At 44.4% G+C, this 23,573-nt stretch overlaps 1 protein-coding gene across 14 annotated transcripts in view; it reads right to left on the bottom strand.

The window, feature by feature from the left end:
• rimbp2b (RIMS binding protein 2b) overlaps positions 1–23,573 on the bottom strand; it is a 124,532-nt gene that overhangs the window by 9,412 nt on the left and 91,547 nt on the right. For 6 of the 14 annotated variants that reach the window (XM_088994576.1, XM_088994580.1, XM_088994581.1 and 3 more), the window contains 12 exons: positions 22,621–23,493; positions 20,120–20,271; positions 17,914–18,579; positions 17,559–17,708; positions 14,823–14,993; positions 12,716–13,462; positions 11,578–11,686; positions 10,968–11,093; positions 6,516–6,697; positions 5,968–6,136; positions 5,786–5,848; positions 5,196–5,299 (listed from right to left, as the gene is read on the bottom strand). In XM_088994576.1, the coding sequence (XP_088850702.1) occupies positions 5,196–5,299; positions 5,786–5,848; positions 5,968–6,136; positions 6,516–6,697; positions 10,968–11,093; positions 11,578–11,686; positions 12,716–13,462; positions 14,823–14,993; positions 17,559–17,708; positions 17,914–18,579; positions 20,120–20,271; positions 22,621–23,493 (3,512 nt within the window). The remainder of the gene's footprint in view (positions 1–5,195; positions 5,300–5,785; positions 5,849–5,967; positions 6,137–6,515; positions 6,698–10,967; positions 11,094–11,577; positions 11,687–12,715; positions 13,463–14,822; positions 14,994–17,558; positions 17,709–17,913; positions 18,580–20,119; positions 20,272–22,620; positions 23,494–23,573) is intronic. The other 8 variants (XM_088994586.1, XM_088994582.1, XM_088994590.1 and 5 more) reach the window with 5 other exon arrangements.

Here is a 23,573-nt window from a genome sequence, read left to right as displayed (position 1 = left end):
CAAAAATATAATTTATATATACTTGTTGTTCTGTAAAAGTGTTTAATGTCTATATGTGAAACGTTATATGTGTGTTTTTCTAAACAATCGTCTTTGATACTTTATTTATAATGTTTGTCATCGTCACTTCCGCTTCCGTGTCAGGTGTTGTAGATAAAAGCGAGTACGGCGAGACAGAAGGAACGAAAGTCTCGAGAGAGAGACACAAGGAGAGCGACCGCTAGATAGAGAACGAGTCTCAAGAGAGAGACACAAGCAGAGTAACGAAAGTCTCGAGAGGGAGACACAAGCAGAGTCACGAAAGTCTCGAGAGAGAGACAAGCAGAGCAACGAAAGTTTCAAGTCTACGTCGTTTATCTACTTTCGGTTAATAAGGTGCACACGGTACGTTATTAATTTCCTTATTGACTGAATGTTTTGTCGAACTTATTGTAATGTTGTTGTTTCAATGTTCTTTATAGTTTTCACGGTGTTCAAGTGTTTCACAATAAACGTTGTGACATCAGTACGAAGCGTCATCCTTGACCGGGGTAGATACATCACTTTCAATTTTGTTGTTTACGCAATGAATTTTGTTGTTACTTTTACTTCTTGTTTTCAGGACTTGTTTTGGATTTAGTTTGCTTGTAAGCTTTTTGGGGCCCTCCATCACCACATCAGTGACAGTAAAAGGTGAAATTCAAAGGTTATTTCCAAGTCGATACATCAAAAATAAAAAAATGTGTTGTGGCGGGCACCGGGACCGGGCATCTCACCCAGCAGGTGTACGGGAGGGGGCGGGTTTATGTCACATATATTTCACTGCAGTTTCGGTTTTATTTACTTTCTCCTTGTTAGCAGTTGGAATAAAGACGTACTCCAATCGACCGTGTGTTCTCATTCCTCAACTGCTACACTGGTGACCCCGACGTTCGAAATGTTCATGGCAGCAGATGAAGTGATATCTTCCACGGCCATACCGCCACGACCGGCGCCTCAGCTCGCAGCTTACGCCGCGAAGCTGCCCGAGTTTTGGAGTAGCGACCCGGCTTCGTGGTTCCAACATGTGGAAGCGCGTCTCTCAACGTCGTGCCGTCTCTCAACGAACAGACGACTCGTCGTGTGCTGCCTCTCTTGCGTGCACCTCCACCGAGCGAAAAATACGCAGCGCTCAAACACCTGCTGCTCCGACGGTTCACGTTGTCGGCCTCTGAGAGAGCAGACAGGCTTCTTTCTCTTCCAGGACTCGGCGACGGAACAGCAGTGGACCTGATGGACAAAATGTTGTCGCTACTGGGTTCGGATGACGGCGGATTCCTGTTCCCCCACGTGTTCCTTCGCCAGCTACCGGCCTCTGTGCGCGCCGTGCTAGCCAACTCGACGTGCCTAGCCACCGGCGACTACCGAGGTTTGGCTGAAGAAGCGGACCGGGTGCTGCTGGCATCACGGAGGTTCGCCGTGCAAAGCGTGACGGCCGAACCCCTCGGCGGAGCGGCAGTGAACATCGACCCGACCCTAGTAGCCGGAGTGGTCACGCGGAAGCGACACGAGAAAACCCTCTGTTTTTTCCACCAGCGGTTTGGCGCCAAGGCCCGACGCTGCACACCACCCTGCACCTACGAGGCTCCGGGAAACGCCAGCGCCGGCACCCAATAGCGGCCGTGGGTGCCGGCAACGAAAGCGAGCTGCTTTTTATCACAGACTTCTCGTCAGGTAGACGTTTTCTGGTGGACAGCGGGGCACAAGTAAGCCTGCTGACGCCCACGGCCTCGGACAAGACGGCAGGTGGATGTGGGCCTCCCCTGCGCGCAGCTAACGGCTCGCCCATCGCCAGCTTTGGCACCAGGTCGGTAACTGTGTGTTTCCACGAACGAAAATTCGAGTGGGACTTTATTGTGGCCTCGATTACAGTTCCGATAATCGGCGCGGATTTTTTATGCGCTCATGGACTGCTTGTGGACATTGCTAACCGTCGTTTGATCGACGCCATCTCTTTCGCCACTTTCCCATGTGAGGCTGGAGGGCTTGGAGCGTTGACGCACGCAAATTATTTAACGTCAGGTAACGTTTATGAACGCCTGCTTACCGATTATCCGTCGTTAACCACACCCGCCTTTTCCAATGCCGATACAAAACACGGGGTACAACATTTCATTCCAACGGTTGGCCCGCCAGTTTTTGCCCGCGCTCGTCGCCTCGACGCGGAAAAATTGGCAATGGCGAAAGGGGAGTTCGCGACGATGGAGCGCTTGGGCATCGTGAGGCGTTCCAACAGCCCGTGGGCCTCACCATTGCACATGGTGCCCAAAAGTGACGGTTCTTGGCGGCCGTGCGGTAATTTTTGTCGGCTTAATAATGTAACCACACACGAACGTTACCCAATTCCGCACATCCAGGACTTTTCCGCACGTTTGGCCGGAGCCGTGATCTTTTCCAAAGTTGATCTCGTTCGCGGTTATCACCAGGTTCCAGTACGGGCAGAAGATGTGCCAAAAACTGCAGTAATAACCCCTTTTGGCCTTTTTGAATTCCTCCGTATGCCTTTTGGCCTGAAGGGGGTGGCACAGACCTTTCAGAGACTGATGGACTCAGTCTTGCGAGGCCTAGATTTTGTGTTCGTCTACCTCGACGACATTCTTGTGGCCAGCCCTTCACCAGAGGAACACCTGTCGCACTTAAGAACGGTTTTTAAGCGTCTTGATGTGCATGGCCTTATCGTTCACCCTGTGAAGTGCCAATTTGGTTTGCCCAAGATCGATTTCTTGGGGCACCGCATTTCTCCACAGGGTGCCATCCCCTTACCCGCCAAAGTGCAGGCTGTGGTGAATTTCCCCCGCCCAGCCACAGTTAAAGCTTTGCAGGAGTTTTTGGGCATGATAAATTTTTACAACCGGTTTCTTCCTCACGCAGCCGACCTCCTACAACCCCTCTACGGCGCCTTGAGAAAAAAGAAGGCTAATGACCCCGTCGAGTGGGCCCCGCAATGAGTGCAGTCCTTTGAACGAGCCAAGGAGGCTCTTGCGGGTGCAACTCTTCTGGTCCACCCGATCTCAACCGCACAGGTGGCCTTGACTACCGACGCGTCTGATGTTGCCGTAGGGGCGGTGGTTGAGCAGCTCGTGGAGAACGAATGGCAGCCCCTTGCATTTTTCAGTCGGAAGCTGCAAGATAACGAACGCAAGTATAGTGTTTTCGACAGAGAGTTGTTAGCACTCTATCTTGCAACGCGCCATTTTCGTTTCCTCCTCGAGGGGCGCCGGTTCACCGCCTACGTAGATCATAAACCCCTTACATTCGCCATGTCCAAGGTGACCGAACCGTGGTCGGCCCGACAGCAACGGCATCTAGCGGCTATTTCCGAATTCACAACAGACATTCGGCATGTGGCCGGCAAATGTAACCCTGTGGCCGATTGCCTGTCACGCACGATTGTTTGTTCAGTCCAGCTCGGGGTGGATTTCTCAGAGATGGCCACGGCCCAATCTGAGGATCCGGACATCCACGAACTCAAGGCAGCAGGCACGGCCCTGAAACTGGAGGAGGTGGCAGTGTGTGAAGGGGGTCCCGCTCTCCTCTGTGATGTGTCTACGGGTCGCACTCGTCCCGTGGTTCCGCAGGAGTGGCGTCGGCGAATTTTTGATTCAATTCATTCCCTTTCACACCCTGGCGTCCGGGCGTCAGTCAAACTACTTGGGGCCAAGTTTGTCTGGCCTGGGTTAAGAAAGGACGTCAGGAAGTGGGCAGCTGCATGCGTGGCATGTCAGCGCGCCAAAGTCCACAGGCACACCCGGGCGAACCTAGAAACTTTTCCGATTCTGGCCAGGAGATTTGACCACGTCCATGTGGACCTGGTCGGGCCCCTCCCTCCTTCGCAGGGTTGCACACATCTCCTCACTATGGTCGATCGGACCACTAGGTGGCCGGAAGCTGTCCCCCTGTCCTCCACAACCTCGACAGACATTGCCCGCGCATTTCTGTCATCCTGGGTCGCACGTTTCGGCACGCCGTCCGATATCACTTCGGACAGAGGCCCCCAGTTTGTGTTCGAGCTCTGGTCGGCCATGGCGCAGTCCTTGGGTGTGCAGGTACACCGCACTATGGCCTACCACCCACAGGCTAACGGGATGTGTGAACGTTTCCACCGGTCACTTAAAGCCGCGCTACGGGTCGCACTATCGGACGGTAACTGGGTTGACCGGCTTCCGTGGGTCCTGCTCGGGTTACGTTCAGCTCCTAAAGAAGACCTTAACGCCGCTCCGGCAGAGTTAGTACTCGGTCAGCCACTCCGCATCCCTGGTGAACTCCTGCCTGAAGCTTCGGGTGCACCTTCTTTCCCCCTTTTGCCAGGGGAGCCCCTGGCTCCAGCACCATTTCACCACGGCGTCCCCAAAATATTCGTTCCGTCTGCTCTCAGGTCAGCCCGTTTCGTCTTCGTGCGTCATGATGCCCACCGCTCTCCCCTCCGGCCGCCGTATGATGGCCCGTTTAGAGTGCTCGAACACGGGGAAAAGAGTTTTGTGCTCGATATGGGTGGGAGAAGGGAGGGCGTTTCTATAGACAGACTCAAGCCGGCTCACATAATTGCAGGCGAGGACGTTTCGCCGGCCCAGGTCCCACGTCGCGGACGCCCTCCAAAACCTCCAGCCTCTCCGCGGCATGCCAGGGTTGAGTGTCGTTCCCCCACTCAGTTCTCACCCGGATCACCTGCCCGAGCAATTTCACCTTTACCACCGAACGACGGACTGCATAGTCGTTGTCGCAGGCTGGTCAAGCCCCCTGCAAGATTTTCGCCTTGACTGTCCTTCTGGGTGTTCTGGGGGGGGCTGTGTGGCGGGCACTGGGACCGGGCATCTCACCCAGCAGGTGTACGGGAGGGGGCGGGTTTATGTCACATATATTTCACTGCAGTTTCGGTTTTACTTTACTTTCTCCTTGTTAGCAGTTGGAATAAAGACGTACTCCAATCGACCGTGTGTTCTCATTCCTCAACTGCTACAGTGTAGCTAAAAATGTAAAACTTATAAATTATGAAGCATTATTCATGATGAGAACTGCATACAGACAGACTCTGCATACAGACTTCAGTCAAAACAAATGTCCTCAAATTTATATTAAGTGCTCATTCCATGTATTTTTAAAAACATTTTCATTATAATTACTGTATATATTTTTGTCTTTAATTCCACATAGGTGTCTAATTTGTAGGAGGCCAGTACCTCAATATCAATGTTTGGGGAACTCTCTCTAGGGTCGTAGTCATACAGTGCCACCATTCTGCGGGTTGTCATCGAATGTTGACGACCACTCCGTCTGTTTCTTTCTGTGAACCAAGAACAGCGTCAGCCATACATATTTTCACGATAGGATCTCAAAGTCAGGAAATCAATCATCTGCGATGGTTTTACTTTCATATTTATTATTATTCATCATCAATCATCAATCATTCTGATTATTGGTAGTAGTAGTAGTAGGTGTTGTAAGAGCAATCTTGCATGATGTGTCACATTTACTGGAACCACATGAGAACAAAAAAGGGATCAAAATTCTTATCAAAAGTGCGGGAAAAAAGTGGAGGTCATGAATAGAAATGTTCAAAGGGAGGCATGAACCCTGGTTGTGAAAACCATAACTTCACATTACCGTCACTGATGATTCACTTCTCACTTTGTCCGAAAGAATATATTTATTCCAAAATTCAAGAATTCTAAACTGATGTCAACTTCAGCTGAGCTTTAGGGGGCTTTGAAATGAAGCAAATAGTCAATAGTTAGAAGTTCGAGCAAGAAGGAGAGAACAGGGCACAGACCTCGCTTGGACTTTCTGGACCTTCGATTTATTGCACGACCATCTTTGAAACGCTCACAGTTTACTTTACAGGAAAGAAGAAAATGAAAAAAATGGAAACATTGGAGAAAAATAAAGAAGAAAAGTCAACAGCAGAGAATAATACAAGAGACAACAGCATGGTGTCAGTGGAGGTCTCCTCACCTAACTTGTCCACAGGGGTATTGAGCGGCAGAAAGCCCTGTTTGAGTAGCTGGCCCATCATGTTACCATCCTCTGTTTGAATTTCAGACACCATATTGCAAGGAATCAAACCCACTCGCGCTCGGATTTCTGCCCTATAGAAGCCATCCGTGTCTTTATTTCCAAACACCTAAAGGCAAAAGATAGATGAAAATATGGGTAACGGGTGGGCGAGAAAGACGATTGAAGTGACAGATTGCAGGAAAAAAAACGACTTACAAATTCAAAAGACATCAGGAATACTCAGAAATTGTGGCATATATCTTATTGTCATAATATACATTGGAGACATCTTTATGGATGCCAATGCAAGTTGTAAAGCAGTGGTTTTATGTAGGATAAGGAAGGAGACAATAGACCTCAGCAGAAAACCTCTCATATACTTCTGGGACTGACTGATGTAATTTGGCATTTAATGGCAACACAATCATCTGGCAGACGGATAAAGTGTGAGATCTTGTTGTGGGCAATGCGAGGACTTCAGTTGCGTTTCCAGGTCAAGCCCTTACCTTGATGACTTGGCCCTCCTTGAAAGGAAGCTCCTCGTCAGCAGCATCGGGGTTAGGAGACATGGACAGCGGGTCGTAGTCAAACAGGGCCACAAAGACACGCGTCAGCTCATCTGGTTCTGATTCTTCCACGTCATCCAGCGAGCGGCGTCCCCTCCCGTGCCTGCGTCCCCCGTAACTGTCTGAAACAGAAAGGAGGCCTCTGCTGCTACTATTGGCCTCAAAAAGCCTCATGGGCTGCCGTGACGATCAGAGCAGAAGATGTCTGTTTGTTAGAGCTGACAGGGAAGTACTTGACACACATGTGTACCAAAAGAGCCAAATGCCAATTAAAACATTTGATTTAATTCAATCCAAATTTCCAAATTACAAACTTGCCTCTTTCCTTACATATGTGCTTCGCTGTGGGCGTCACAGCACATGATGCAGCATAACAAGCTTATTACCTTTTGGGTGAAGGGGAAAAAACAATAATGTGATGATATGAGGACTGAACAAGAAGCAAAGCACACTTTATCATTGCTGTTTCATTACCTTATCTCACCAAGGGCAAGAGAAAAACATGCCTTCCCTGAGTTGGATATCATGAGGAGGTTGCACTCCTATGTTCAAAATATTATGCCATATGTGAAAACGCCCAGAAACAAAAAAGGGCAGCAGACACAGAAAACAATTTAAAGGCTGAATCAAGGCAACCAGGAAGATCTTGTTTGACTTGTGGCCAATATAGACATGGAAAAAGTAGAAGGAAAAAAAAGCACTGGATTCCTTCGAGGAACTTAACCCATCAACTGGTGCAAGCAGTGATGACAGATCAAAGTAGATTTTGTTTGCTGACCATTTCAACTATGAGGACAGAAAGAAAGGATGAGAAGACATCAAATAGGACACCTTGTCATTTTTGGACTGTAACACGCAAGCCGAGAAAGACATACCACAATATTGAGGTACCCAGAAACTCCTGTCACCTACTGGATCGCAGACCATGGTGTTATCAGAACCCTCAACAACAGAGCAGAGAAAACCCTCAACACAGGCTCACATTGGGAAGCCTCTGACAAACCGAGCGTCAACAAATGCCAGGGCCAAATGAAAGTGAGTCATGACGCCCAAGTCTAAAGACTGAATCAGGACGTGAAATGTGATGGCACCATATGTGGTTTAACAGAGAACAATTGTTTAGTATTAAGGACATTTGTTTCATTGCGCGTACAGTGCAACAACACCATATTGTTTACCACTGCCAGGGAAAAGACACGTAAATTTAGGTATAGGCTTAAGGACTCCACACCTAAACAGTAGACCCAAAAAAACATTTTGAAAAAAAAGGGTGAAACGTCTGCAACAAGCAATGTAGCAGTTGCCTTGATTCAACCTTTGCAGATTACCATGACCTGTATGACTGATAACCCATACAGACAGGAAATACTCAAGAGGTTCTCGATGAGGCCAGTGAGGGGGGAGAAGGGAGGGGTATGATGAACCTGCTATCAGTTCTTCATACGTCTTATGAATCATGTCGTATGTTTCAATGGTCAGTCTGAACAATCTGCCTGACGATTGATTAAAACTAATGAAAAGTGTTGTGGATGATAGAAAAAGGGATTCATCGATGTGAACAACCATGATGCACAAGAATGCTACATATTCTTCAAATGATTTGGACCTGTTTCATTCGAAATATAGTTGAATCACTAATGTCTGATACCCCTAAAAGGATATGCTCCCAAATTCGAGCAAAAACTTAAATAAAAATAAAAATATGCCTTTGTCCAACACATATATTGAACATAATCATGGATGACACCATACAGTAGTTCCATGTCCACCTCACACAATGAGCAATTTGTCAATCATTGTATTGTTAATACTCTCACCTGGAGTTTTTTATGCTTGTTTGACCACTAATGACTCAAATTATGAGTGTATCTAGAACAGGGGTGGGCAAACTTTTTGACTCGCGGGCCGCATTGGGTTCTAAAATTTGACAGAGGGGCCGGGCCAGGAGCATTTGGAGGGAGTGTTTGGGCCGGAAATACTCTGAACAAGTTATGTCCATAATTTATAAAATCACTTCAAATGACTTCGACTGAGCGTATTTTACAAAGATTCCACAGCATATAGCTATAGTTTACGTTTTAAGACTTGCGCTGAATATTCATGAAGTCTTGTTTTCGAGTTGATGACGATCCCCATGTGACGTCACGTTAGGACCGCCCCTGACAATGCATACAATGGATTTTGGGTACTTTGTTTGGTCTGAAAACTTCGTGTTGATGGTGAAATTAGAAGGAAAACACGTAAATAACGCCATGGTGAATCGTTGTGTGTTGCACCAAGACAACTATTTGATATTCGCTGACACAAATTCCCAGCTGACAAATCAGCCCATTTCCAACGGCGCTTGGGCGCCATCTTCTGCATTTTCTGGGTGCTACATTGCTGTCATTGACGGCTCGAATTGATATGGGAGGACTCCTTGAATCAATTGCAAACATTTATGCGTTCCTCTTCAGAACTATTTGAATCATATTCATAACTGGATGAGTAACAAGAAAACATCTTCTCCGAATCTGAAGCCATTGTTTTGATTCTCGATCAAAGGCAAGATGTCTTGGCGTGACGTCACGAACAGGGGGGTGGGACCTTCTGAAACTGACCATTTCCGGATTCATTTTGAAGTCATTTTTATTGGTGTTTTTCATTTAACTAAAAATATCAGCCTGCCTGATTTGGGTATTTTAGATGCTATAAAACGTTTTTCTGATGTCAGTGGGAAACAAAAACAAAAAATGGTGCCGGTTGTCCTTTAAATGTAGTATGTACAAACCTCATAGCACAGTAAGAACACTACAACCCAATTTACTAACTGTCTTTCAAATGTGAAAAATATCCCTGATCAGTTAATAAATTTGTCTCAAGGAATATGGCATTTATATACTATTTCGCAGATACTTGGAGGAGGAAATGGAAATAGATTAAAATAACATATGCACTGTGATTTATTTTAATAAGTTTCCATCGAAGGGGCAAAGTTAAAGAAATCAACATTTATTGAAAAATGGAATGACTTTCAACATTCAAAACATATTATTACACAACGAAATATTCAAGCTCAATAATACCTACTTATGTTAAATTCCGCCAAATCATAGATGGTTTGTCCTGACCGCGCGCTCAACAAACTCCTCACTGACGCTCGCGCCTTCACGCGCAAACAATACACGTGTACCGTCGCCGAGCACACAAACCTAGACTACCTGCAGTTGAAATTTACATACTCGGCACGGCAGCCAATCAGAAGCCTGCTTCTTTCTTCCTGACTTTTGCAAGCGTTATAAAGTCGTGCAATTGCACGTCATTTTCCAAAATAGATGCACAGAACCTCAGACCAGAAGAAAGATTCAAAAGAAGCTAACAACATATGTGACGCTACAAAACGTAAATTTACATTAAACCGTGACTGTAAAGTGTACGTGAGACTTATGAAAGGGGCTTAGTGGCTCGTAGGAAGCAATGCAAACGTTGCATTGTGCACCGCAATGACAGTCGAGTACTGCAGCAAAATCTACAGCCATGCACATTTACTGTAAATTAAGCAAAGTAGCATTTATAGTAGGTGCGTTCTTGATTTAAAAAAAAAACTATACTTTGTGACAATGCTTTTTAATGTGATTAGTTGTCTCATTGTGCTTCAAGTTGTGAAAAATGGGGCAGGCAACTTTTCAGTTATCTGCCCTGTTGTTCGCTAACTTTTTGTCATGAGTTTTAGACACTGTTTGTACTATAATTTGGGCAAGTTCGGCGGGCCGGATTAAAAAGCCTAACGGGCCGTATGTGGCCCGCGGGCCGTAGTTTGCCCATGTCTGATCTAGAACAATCACATTCTGGCAGCAACACTTTGGCCCTTGACATTTATTAATGCCATAGTCATGAATAAACGTGACCAGGACCTTGAAACAGCTTGCATTCCACTCAAGGAGTTACTCTATAAATTAAAAAAATCTTGCAAGATTGAAAGTAAAAAGTGAAACCTGGTGCAGAAAAGATTAGAGAAATGGTGTCGAAAAAAAGGTGGCCATTTTTTTACAGTAACCCATCGCAGTCGTTCAGTTCATCTTGGCAGAGTTTGTCTTGATCATAGCCTTTCATGGTGTAACCCACTAATGGATTACAAAAAGTGCTCCAGTGCTTCACGACAGCTCTGGCTTTGAATCCTTTCTCGATTAAACTTGAATTCTCAACAAATAATGGTGCAATACAAATCCGGTATGCTTTAAAGACGGCAAAACAAATAAATGTATGAAACTGAACCAAACTGGTGCTCAAGGGGTATTGCAATGCATAGTGATCAGGCAGAGTTGAATGCTTCGGACCTCTTGCAATCTTTCCCTGTCCATTCACTAAGTTAGTCGGGTAACTGAACTCTTCGTGAGAAGCTGCGCCACATACCATATTGATCCTCTGAGGACACAGATGGCCATAATCTCCGACCAGCTACACTCTCATAGTAAACATCCTCCTTGACAGGTGAGAGGTTTCCCTCACTCCCCTCACTGTTACTGTCCATGGTGATCTCTACAGAAGACACCAATCACAGCATTATGGTCAGAGATTCTCCACACACGCTCACACTGCTCCACCACATGACCCATTTAATCATTCAGGAAGAGCTGGATGAAGAACGTGAAGGAAGGGGTTGGGTAAGTGGAAAAACACAAGGGTATGGGGAGTCAATTTTGAGTCTTGTAAAACAGCAATGCTTGCACTGTTTACAAGGGCGACTTGGAAACATGTTGAGCAACTGTTAATACATTTTAGGTGGGTAACGTTCCCGCACAACTGCACATGAAAATTTGGCCAGTCCAGCTCATGACTATGTACGTATCTACAGAGTATGCAGACACCCGACATGAGAGGGCCACGTGATGATTATGCACGATGGAAATGATGGACAGCTTGGCTCACATGGGGAAGGGAGACACATGGTATTGATCGCAAAAGACATTAGTGGCCCTCTGGGTGGTTTTGGGATGCCTCCTCATTGGGTGACCTCACTAACCAATGGACGGGATGGGCCGTCGCTGAGGGGGGTTGCCGATGTGAACCGACTTCCGCCCTGTATGGTCCAGACGGTTGGCATTTCCGTGAGATGGTGAGTTTCCAATGAGCTTTAGAATAAGAAGAGAAAAACGGTTATAACAATAAGCAAATTATTAAATCATGGAGTAGAGTTGTCATTTGACATAAAAAAAACAAACAAATACCACAAGTCTATCAAAACAACTAAAAAGCCATAAGGGCAAATGATTGAGTCCATTTGTCCTTAGGAAGGCTAAATTATAGGAAAATAAAACCACAAGAAAACAAGGAAATGAAATCAACCCCCAACATAGCACCATGGATTGTTGTTAGTAGGGTCACATGTTCAACTAAAGACCATTTGTTTGATTTGTTTTGCTCTGTGCATGTCAGCTCCATGACAATTAATGACCAATGGTGTTGCAGGAAATAAGGACAGTTTTTTACTTGAGGATGGAAAGTGTGACAATCATCAAAGTGCATCATAACAAAATATGAAACTTTTTTTGCCATAACAAGAACAAGAATTAAGGTAGTCTGACATAATTAGCAACTATGAACTTGCTATGTGTGTGTGTGTGCGTGTGTGTGTGTGTGTGTGTGTGTGTGTGTGTGTGTGTGTGTGTGTGTGTGTGTGTGTGTGTGCGCGTGCCTGCGTGTGTGTGTGCGCGTGCGTCTGGGTGGGTGTGATTCTGCATCGAAGCCTTGCGCACAAGGGTCTTGTTCAACAAGTCATGAAATATGACCGATGCAGCCAGCAGACAGATGGCGTAAACGAACACTTTTCACAGTGAAGCAGCTTGGCAACTGCTGTCCTTTAAACGGGAATCTTAGCCATAAAGACATGACAACTCAAAACTTGTTAAAATGGCCTTTAGGTGAATAAAAGCTTGGCTGTATCTTAAAAAACAAGGAAACACCTGTCAGTCAGAGAACAAGCAAAGTAACTTCCACAACATAACATAAAATCAGACCAACCATGAAATGCGATCAGACAACGAAACCATCAAATGATGAGAAAGGGAATAATCGTGACGAAAAACACACAACATTCATAAAACAAAAATTGACCACAGTTTTCTGATTGTAAAGTACAGCAGAAAGTGCGAATAACACACCAGCGACTGGTCCCAGTGGATCCTGGACAAAGACTGGGCCCTAGCCTCCCTGTGAGGACTGTAATAGACCCTGTCCAGCTCGTTCAGCCTTGCCTCACTCTGGGCGCCCTGCCGCGGGTAGTTCTGTAGCCCAAAGTGTTCCCGGTTTTTAAAGTCACCAGTGTGGACGGACTTTGCAGAGGTCATTGGAATGTCGGCAAACTCCTCTTCCACACTGCACTGCCGTGTCAAAGTTCTCTTACGGCCCATGGCAAGCGCCCGCCTTTCTACCGGCCCTTCACAGTGGATAATGCGCATGGGGGTTGCGTGGGTATAGTAACCTCGATGACCCCTGCCCAGAGATCCTTCTTCTTCACTACCGCAGTCCAAACCACTGTCAGGACTCTTGGTGGTCTGGCGGTTAGTCCAACCCAGTATACGGCCGTCTGCACTGTAGTAGTCGCGGATATCAGCGAAGCGAGGGGATGAGCGCTGGTGCTGTAAATGGTGAAGGCTTTTGCCGGAGGAGATCCGGTTGTGCTTGTAACCGTCATGGCTGTACGTCCTCCGTGCGGCGCGCAGGGTTCCCGGCCGGCCGCCTTCCTCGAAGCGCAGGCTCTGACCCATGTTGTCCACAGCATCCGTCTCTTCCTCCACTTCCGGGATGCTGTGGAGACGCTTGCTACGCAGCGATTTTTGCTTTACCACCTCCCTCTGGAGGTCCCAGCAGTCTCTTTCCTCTGCAAGGTCTTGCCGCTTGTAATACGCCTCCACAAGAAAAAGTTCCACGTGTTTTCACAGTTCAGCAAGTCAGTTCAAAAGGTTAGGTGTTTTGGAAGGGGAAGTTGACACGTGTTTGAAGGTTTTTAAACACAGGCAGGAAACAACACAACATGTGAATAGAATAAATGGGGGGAAGACAAAATAAAGACATAATTAGTAGTAGTTATTTGTGGCAAGAAAGCAACTCATGCAGTCTCATTCCGTAAAAAGAGGAAATGGCATGCTCTGAACAGGAATCTGTGGAATGATGGAGTGACAGCTGACTAATAATGTGGACACAAAGGTAAAAAAAGGACATTTGCTCAGGAAAAGGGTGACATGGTCAAAGCCAAAAAAATGTTTGTTGATTGACTTGTGAGGGGTTGAGGAAAAAAAGAATCAGCTCCAATAAATTTCCCATAAACCAACGAGAAGCTGAGGACATAGAAGTACCACTCAATATTGTCACTATTTACACTTGCAAGGCGCTTCCAACTGTGTTGTAACAGATAGCACGTGTCTACCACACCCAAAGCATTCTACTCCTAATTAGTTAAGTTGATGTGTACTGTAAATGGAAAATAGCTTTCACTTTTGTACCGTTGAAGTGCTGAAAGTACCGTATTTTGGAAAGGGGGGTACATCTTTTGCAACAGTTACACACAAATGGCAATGAAAAAAAACAATGGTGAATTTTAATTAAAATAAACAAACAGATGAATACGTTTTGTGAGTTTCATATTATGGGCCATTTTGATTTTCGACAGCATGTAACACAACACTGAGTGACCATTGTTGTTTTACATCCACATTGAACAAGTGACCACAGATCACTGCCAATTGTAAAAATTAAATCCCACAACATGACAGACATGAGCAAAGGTGAGTATTTACATTTAAGTGCCCACTTAAATGAGATTCCTATGCGCACACGGTATGCCATGACCCACTGAAATTGTACATTGGTATCATTTGTCTGAGGTACCTCTATACCAATATATCAGCTATATATAAAATCACCAAAGCAATGTCTTAAACTAGTAAAACACAAAGCACATGAAAATGCAGCGCAAACCAGGATTGCACATTGTTTTAGTCTTCAGCTGCCACCCGGTGTCATGCTATACTAACTATTGTATGTACTGGATATACAGCCATTCTCATGAGCTCAGCCTTGCATTAAGCAGAACTGGAGGGTGAAGGGAGGCAGGGTTAATTCAGCCAGGCAAAGCCACTGTGGGCTTGGTTGCAAGAAAAAAAAGAGAGAGAGAACCTAGGAATGGTGATTCGAAACATTTGCTACCCAACTGGACCATCCCACCATTTGCCATAACCATTGTCACCATACCGAGATGTGCAATCCTACCTTTAGAGAGTTGTGAGAGTTGATACTCCTCCTGCGACCCTCTTCTAATTGCATCTCAGAGTAGAGATCTTCCTCGTCCTCCTCCATGATGTCGGACAAGTCTGATCCCCGGCTGCTCTCTGTATAGTACTCCTCACTATTGCTGTAGTGGTGGTGATGATAGTGATGGTGCTGAGATGAAACAAATGAGATAATTTGTATTGTTTGTTTTTAAAATTGTTCTCTCCAGATGACACAGGTTCTGCATAGAGACGTACAAGTAACTACTGTATGTGCACTATGGCAATAACATGCAATTCATACATAAGCAACAGGAGTAAAGCAGAATGACATTCATAACATTTTATATATACAGTGAGACCTCAACTTACAAACTTTTCGTCTTACACACTTCAAATTTCTGAAAATTAAACCTTATAATAAGCACTATTTTCATAATACACACTCACCACGGCTGGCGGAGTGATCTTCGGCGGAAGCATACGACTGAACAGCACCAGGGGTTAAGTCAAAGTCAAAGTCAAAGTCAAAGTCAGCTTTATTGTCAAATATGCTAATATGCATGACATACAGCACAGATGAAATTACTGTCCTCTCGGACCCAGCATGCAAGGCACTTATAATTACTAATAATTATTAATATAATTATTAAGTTACCAACAGTCCTTATGGAAGGTGACTGTCCTTCCATAATCCATCAGCGACCATTAAAAAGGTAAATAAAACTTTATTTTACAGCACAGTTTATTGCTTTAATTACAGTCCTCATGTAATGTGCCTCTCTTTCCAAACAGCAATTCCGTTTGACCTTCTGTTAGGGTAATTCGCCATACAAACATCTCTAAACATCGCTCTGTAGTCTTTGTTTACATTTTGAATTTCCTCATACGTCATATCTTGCCTACACGATGTCGCATTTTCATTACGTCACATCCTGTCACGTCATTACTATGCGCCACATAAATACTCCTGCAGCCCGTTCGTCTCTCTCTCTCTCCATGCTCGCTCCTCCGTCCACACCGCAATGCCCGTGCTCTCCCAATTAAATCAACTTTCTGTTCAAGACCTGGCTCCCTGATGATTTAACCATCGATCTCCATCTACACCCGTCGAAGCAATGAACAAAGGGCGAACGATAAAAAATAACCCAACACCTTCGACCTCCAACGCCATTCCATCAATGACCATCACAAATGTAAATAAAGTGACTTTATGATACAATGCAGTGTATTTCTTTCATTACAATACAATAGTACATTTATTATACATAGAATAAGGTATGTTGTGTGTAGTTTTAAGGCTTATTTAGTTGAAAAGTGTATTTTATGGAAACCCGGGAACGGATTATTCCCATTTTAATGGTTTCCTATGGGAATTTTTTTTTTTGAGATACACACTCTGTCTGGGAACCAATTAAGTTCGTAAGTTGAGGTCTCACTGTATATATATATATATATATATATATATATATATATATATATATATATATATATATATATATATATATATATATATACACATGTGTGTGTGTATGTATGTCAGATAGGCCAGACTAAGATGGTTTGGACATGTTCAGAGAAGAGAGAGTGACTGAGGATGCACAAAACCAGGATGATAGATGGAGGACACTGATTCGCTGTGGTGACCCCTGAAGGGAAAAGCCAGAAGGAAAAGAATATATATTTCTTTATTGAAATAGGGTGTGCAATACCAATCGTGCATAAAGCATTATGGAGACCAAGGAACTCAAAAGGAAGGTCTAGTCTCAAGTTGTGCAGGATTTGGGTATGAAAATATTTCACGAGGTTTCACCACATTGCATAGCACTGTTTGACTATTCATGTTCAAATGGAGAGAGTAGCGCATCACTGCAAAACTACCAAGAACGGACTTCCCACAAAACGAGGAGCACACCGCCATAGAGATATGGCCTATTGGATGAATCACAGAGCTCCACTACTAAGGTGGTGCAATCTGTCCATACGAAAACTACTTGTCATACAATGCACACATTTGGTCTACAAGAAGAAAGCTATTTCTAGAAGATAACCATAAAAGGTCTGTTTTGAAGTTTGCAATTAGACACATGGGAGACAGAACAAATGTGGAAGAAGTTTTTCAGGTCAAATAAGACAAAATTGGGCAAGATGCAAAACGTTATACTTGGGGTAGCAGTTATAACTGCGCATCGCCTTGAAAACAGTGCCCCCACAGTCAAAAATGGTGGTGGAATAATCATGGTCATGAGTTGCCTCTCTTCAGAAAGAGAACGAAGATAGTGGGCGCAGAGTATCTTTATGTGCCCCATTATTCAATTTCTAAAAAAAGTTTAAAATATTGAATGAATGCCATTCCATTTCATAATCATGTCTCACTTGGTGTTGATACTTTACGCCCCAACATGTCATTTTTATATCTTTATGGTTGAAACCTGAAACATGGTAACAGGCCCAAGGAGCGAGTTGTTCTGCATTTATGCCCCACTGTTATGTAAACATGTGGCTGAAATATAAGGTAAATTTAGCCTCCGCTGGTTTTGTGCACGTGCACTTATTTGTCTCAGTGTAAACATCTCTTGCACTGGAGAGATACAAAAATTGTTGACCCAAGTTTGGCCATCATGGTGAGCAAAACTGTACGCCGCATTTACCATGAGACAAATTGGGTTGAAAATAATAAAACAAACATGTAATGTCTCATTATGCTCTGTACAGTAAAAACACAACAGAATAATACTTGTCTGCCCAGTTCAGAGCCTCTTAGAAATTCATCCACCGAAGCCCCTTTTCGTCTTGCATGAGGAGAATCGTAACCATCCTCCTCCTCATCGGAGTTAAGTGGGTGTAGGGCGTTACCCCGCTCGCTGAAAATGTTCCTCTTCTCCCCCTGATGAGAGATAACAGATCATTCCGTGTCAAGATGCGTGCCGTGTTTTATATATGGTTTGAATTATTTGTCCTGTGCAACGGATGGTTGATATACCGTATGTGTATGTTCCTGAAAAAGGTTTTCAACTTGCGTCTCCTTACTAGTGCATTTCAATCGATAATAATGAAGTTGCAGATGATTGACAGCGAAACTTTTGTCATACCCTGTTGCCTTCAGCAAACACTCTCTGGGCAGCTTCCCTGGCCATGGCCTTGGCGATTGTGTTGGGGATGGGGACTCCCTGAGGCTGCGGCAGGATCCTCTGAGGAGAGGGCGAACGGCGTGTTTGGAATGGCGGCGGCTCCAAGTTGGGTCCGCGCATCGGAGGCAGTGGAGAAGGGGTGCGTTCCCAGGGCGGAGGGGGCCGTATGCTCGCCTCATGCTCTTTGGTTTCTGGCTCTCTGGCACTTATGAGCGGTTTGGACTTGGGCATGGACTGGCGCTGCAACTGATGATTGGCGTGGGGCAAAGAGTGACAGATGGGCTGCGAGTGCGTCTGCGCGTGGGGCAGAGTGTGTGGCTGGGCCCGAGGCAGAGGCTGCACCTGTGGCTGGGGATGAATTGGCGGATATGTGGACGGATAAGGTGGATGAGTTTGGGAGATGGCAGGAAGAGACGGTGGGTGTGGCAAAGTGTGCAGTGGCCCAGTAGTTCGATGCGACAGACGAGGAGAGCCCAATAGATTATGCGGGATGATGGCCACAGGTGAATCCTGGGACTCTCCTTGAGTGGACAACGTCCTTACGATGATCTCCTTGGCCTCCAGGCATTGGATTCTGTTTAACTCCACTGTCACATAGTCTGCTGTAGGGTACAAAACCTCTGCAATCTGCAAAATAAAATCCCAGCGGCATCAACAAAATATTTTATGCTAGGTACATTTATGCAAGTTGGTGTTGTTCTAAAATCCCTCTTTCGTTTCTAAAACCTGAGGCAGCTGGCCAACGTGAAGCCCTTCCTTTCGCAACAGCATTTAGAAACTGTAATCCGATGCCTTTGTTACATCTCGGCTGGATTAGTGTAATGCACATTATTTTAGAGTCAGCCAGTCCTCCATCAAGTGTCGCCAGTTGGTCCAAGTTGTTGGTGTTTGGAGGAGGGAATACCATGCTTCAATTCTGGACTTTCTCCCTGCCTTCCTGTATATTTTAAAAAGCCTTTTATGATTCTTTCATTTGTCTTTAAAGTTTTCAATAGACACCCCAACTCACTTCTATGACCTCCCCAACCTCTGCATCAAGCAAGTAGACCAGACACAACTCGACGTGCCGGTCTCTCGAATGATCTCCTTTAGACAAGCAGGGTGGCATCACGTTTATCTCTCTATCTATCTTCAAAACTCGTCTTAAAAAACATTTTTATTCTTTGGCCTTCTAGTTTGTATGAAGCTGTGGTTGTTAAAAATGGTCTATAAATAAAATTATACACTACCTACAAAAAGTTCAGGTGTAATTTCAGGGTGAATCTATAGTACACAGGTAAACTTTTGAATCCACGGGTTCTAATAAGTTTCGGAAACAAGGATCTGAAATACAAAATTCACAAAAGATCCATGAATTCATTAAAACATTTGCTGGTTTGATTAGAACTGATATTTCAATAGTCATTTTCATCATGCTGTTCGGGTTTTTATGAGCCAAAGACAGTTTAGTTCAACAGTACCTCGCCATTACTCTGTTTCAAAATGTATTAATAGTGAGAGAAATGGCCACTGAAGTGTCATTGAGTGTCATCAGCAGGTTTCAATGCACATGTAGAGAAACTGGAAGATCCACGCACAAGGCATAATCCTAAGAAATGTTCATGGTTCAAACAGCTGTTGTGAATTTGTCCTCTAGTCCTCCAGCACCTTGTGAGAGAAGAGCAACGTGGGTCAAAACATCTGAGTCATTGAACAGTTGACCTGTAAAATGTATAATGCATTTTACGTTCATCCTGAAATTTTACCCAAATACACCCCACATTTTTGGGAGTAATGTATGAGTTAATTTATTTATGTTAATCTTTTAAAACATGCTCCCTTTGTTTGTCTTTATTAAACTTGGGTTCTTTCTTTCCTTTCCCCTTCCTTTCATAACTTTGCTGCTGTGTTACTTCAGGGTAGAGTAAACGCTGGCGAGAATAGCTGCCGCTGATGATGATGTCAATGAAAAAAGTCCTTATCCCGTTTCTGTAAAGTGTCCTTGAGAGTTTTGAAAGGCGCTTTGAAATTAAATGTATTATTATTATTATTATGTAGAAGAACGAACACACGTATGTTGTTTTGTTTTTTAGCTGGGTATTGACATTATTACCCTCCTCCTGAAGGTGGCAAAAGAACACCACTAGACATTTCACATTGCTTCACAAGAATAACAACAACCTGGTACCTTTTGTCCCTTTGTGCATACAGCATAGCCAATTACACTGGCACCGTTGGAAGTACCAGCGGTAGTCAGCGGCGGGGGCTTCCATTTAACCTGCAGAACCCCGGGCGTCTGACCACACTGGACTTGAACCTCCTGTGGGGGGAGTGGGGGGCCTGGGGAATATGAGTGACAAGATAATTAGTCATGAAAGATAGAATTAATTTGTTTACGCCACATCCCTCTGATGATTTGGTGAGAGACAAATTCCATAGTTCTCAATCTTGTAGAGTGACTCACCAGATGACAGTTTTTTCTTTATTCCCAAGCAGTCAAATAAGTAAATTACACTTTCACAACAGCTGTAGCTGTAACAGTGCTTTATAATAATCATTTAACCCCCCAAAAACATCATTTCATCCATTTTCTATACTGTATTACTTAAACTGTCCAAAGCAGCTTTGGTGAATACCTAGTGACAATGGGTGAAAAAAAAGGTCACTGTTGCCAATAAATCAAATGGCCCATGTAAAGATGGCCAATCATTCATTCTCACATTTATTCCGTCACCTAGTGGGAACTGAACCCACCCTGTCTCGATTATAGTCAGAGAAGTCAACCACTGCACTGATCTTTTTTTCCAAATGCATCTTATATTTAATTCAGAGCTTTGACGACTGTTAAGCTGACATATTTTATCACAGAAATGTTCATACTTATTACTGTTTTCCATAATACTCACAAAGGAATATAGTAATCCTTAAAATCATACTGAGTTTGTTCCTGTGAACATTGCATCGTTTTACGTAACAAAGACCAGTTAATATGCAAAATACAGCGACAATAAATAAAACGATAAACTGACTAAGCCATGGGAGGAGTCTGTACATAACTTTGTGGCTGACCCCATCAGCACTGTAGCATCCCAACTATCATTTTTTGTTGGATACCCTAACAAAGTTTGGTTTTTATAAGTCCCGGTGCGATAACTGTTGTTGGTAACTGTTGCCGAGTTTTCCAATCTACAAGCAGTTCATCTCGTCCTCCTCATCAATAGTAGTGCAGTGCAGAGGAATACTATTTTAAGTGCCTCTAATTAAATTGTTCAATGGATGCATAATGAAATGAACTCTCTGCAGGTTTTCTCATTGGATTCCAACAGAAAAAGCACAGTGTGACGCCTCTGAGGATGCCCCTCTCTCAATTCATCATTGTGTCATTTCTGTGCAGCATCCCGATTGTCAATCAATTAAAGCCTTGCCTCCTTCTCCTTACATCTACAATAACTCCCTCAAAGCATACCAAATACACATCCCAAATACATTCATCTCCCTCCTAATTGCCTGCTTTCATGTGCTGTAAAAAATTGAGTACTAGTAAATTGAAAAATAATGAAAAACTATCCATCAATTTTCAATACCACTTGTCCTCATTAGGGCCGCAGTCAAGCTGGAAACTTTCATGGATGACTTTGGTCCAGATATACATCAGACTGGTCATTAGCCAAAGGCAGGACACGTATTGACAAAATGATTTCCATTCACCTTCATTCATACAGTCTGTTGAATTACGGTCTGATTTGCTAAAGGAGATGAGATGCAAAAACTGTCATGAACTTCAATGCTTGGTTTGGAAGATGATCTATTAATGGAACACATCCAAAATTGTTTGTTATAATTGCGCCAAAGTGCCACACACTTAATTTTCCACAATTTGACACGAGTTTGTTTAATACATACAATGTTTATCAAACCTGAGATGAATTGTGATCATTGAGTTTCTTTCTTTAATTAAATACCGGTTCTACAAGGCAAACCAGCACACAAAGTGGTGCCAGCAGAGCACATAAAGAGAACCCCAAAACATATGTACAATGTAATTTTGGACTTTTTGAATGACCCAAGTGCTGAATTGGATTCAGTCACATCAGGTAGTCAAGTTATTTCACCTGGCAAAACTCCTTTCAACTTGCAATTTTTGTGATGTGCCAGTTTGTCAGTTCAACGCATGGTGAGAATAGGGGTGAAACCAACGTCTACAAAACAAAACAAAGAACTTTGCTGTGGTTCAGGTCACTGCTAGTGCCCTAAGACTGGAGAACGGGAGGCAGGAACCACTCCAATCTCTGATGTACCCAGACTTTGCGGACACACCATACAACTAATTCCAGCTTAATCTTGTCAATTTAGTCACAAACCTAAACAATACCTGCTCATTGTTACATGGTCAGCAACATAGTAAATCAAGTGTTTATATAAATAAACGGTTGAAAGGTTGAAAAGACAACATTTTTAGGTTAATGATTTTTTTTTTGGGTTGTAATTCTGCTTTGCTTTCCAGGGAAGATTCCAAAACCAGACCCTGAAAACACAGGGCAAAAGAGAATATAATCTGAACTGACATTCAAAACTTTTTTAAAGCGACGGTATTATTTTACAAACCAAAGCTCTGCTAGGATCACTAAACATATAATTAGCTATCTTGAATGTACAGTCTGGATTGGCGAGTTAAATTTGCCGACTCACCTGCAGCTTGAGTACAGAACTCCACAGAGATTTCCCTCTTGTCCCTCTGTTGGGCCGGAAGCTGCCAAGGCACCTGGTGCGTCTGTGCCACTACCTTCACTTTGTGAACCGTCATTGGCTTCAGGTTGAGGAATTGATATTTATACCCGCTGGCCTTTATCATGTCGTACTCTGCCCCATTGAGGAAGAGCGTATGACTGTAATTGCTGTTACTGGGCATCCAAGAGAGCTCAGCGGAACACTGCGTGATGTTGTCCACCCGCAGGTAATAAGGGGCCACCACCACGTCTTTTCCCACCAGTATTGTGCACCGGAGCTCGTCAGACAAACCGCGCTCTGTCACGCTCTGCACGGAGATCCTGTAGGTGTTGGTTGCAAGATTGAGTTTCTCAATAAGGGACTTAGTCCTGCCCCCGTAGGGCACACTCATTCGGATATCTTTGTCCACCAAGACATTGTAGCCACTGATGGAGCCCCAGCCAGGAGGAACCACAGGAGGGTCCCAGCCAATAATGATGCTCTTGGCCAGTTGTTTAATCAGGTTGATGCGGCGAGGATAAGGCACAATATTTTCACCAACCTCGTCAATATTGACATCTAAGGTTCCCGTCCCATTAATGGAGGAGCCCAGGAGATCCATGCCCAGGCCGCTGCCGCTGTTTAGACAGCTTTGTTTACTGTCAGACAGCAGGCTGCCGAAACCTGTCTCCATCCCCTTGCCAACTCCTGGTCTCTGAGGTCCCAGGCTACTGTGGTTGAGGTTGCCAGGTTCTTTAGCTACTGAGTCCCTGGGTTGAATAGAGGTTGTCTCCCCCTGTAAAAAATCCACAAAATTGGAGGGGACGAGCCCCCGTTGGCCATCTAGGAGCTCTCCTATATTACAAAATGGGAAAGAGACAGTTAGCAAATAGGATACAGTTGAAAGTGGAGAACACACCGTATAAGGCACCAAA

This window comes from Hippocampus bargibanti, linkage group LG04 (assembly GCF_051943395.1).
Source record: "Hippocampus bargibanti isolate YZ-2025 linkage group LG04, ASM5194339v1, whole genome shotgun sequence".
Lineage (NCBI taxonomy): Eukaryota > Metazoa > Chordata > Actinopteri > Syngnathiformes > Syngnathidae > Hippocampus > Hippocampus bargibanti.
This window is presented reverse-complemented; position numbering and strand designations above follow the sequence as displayed.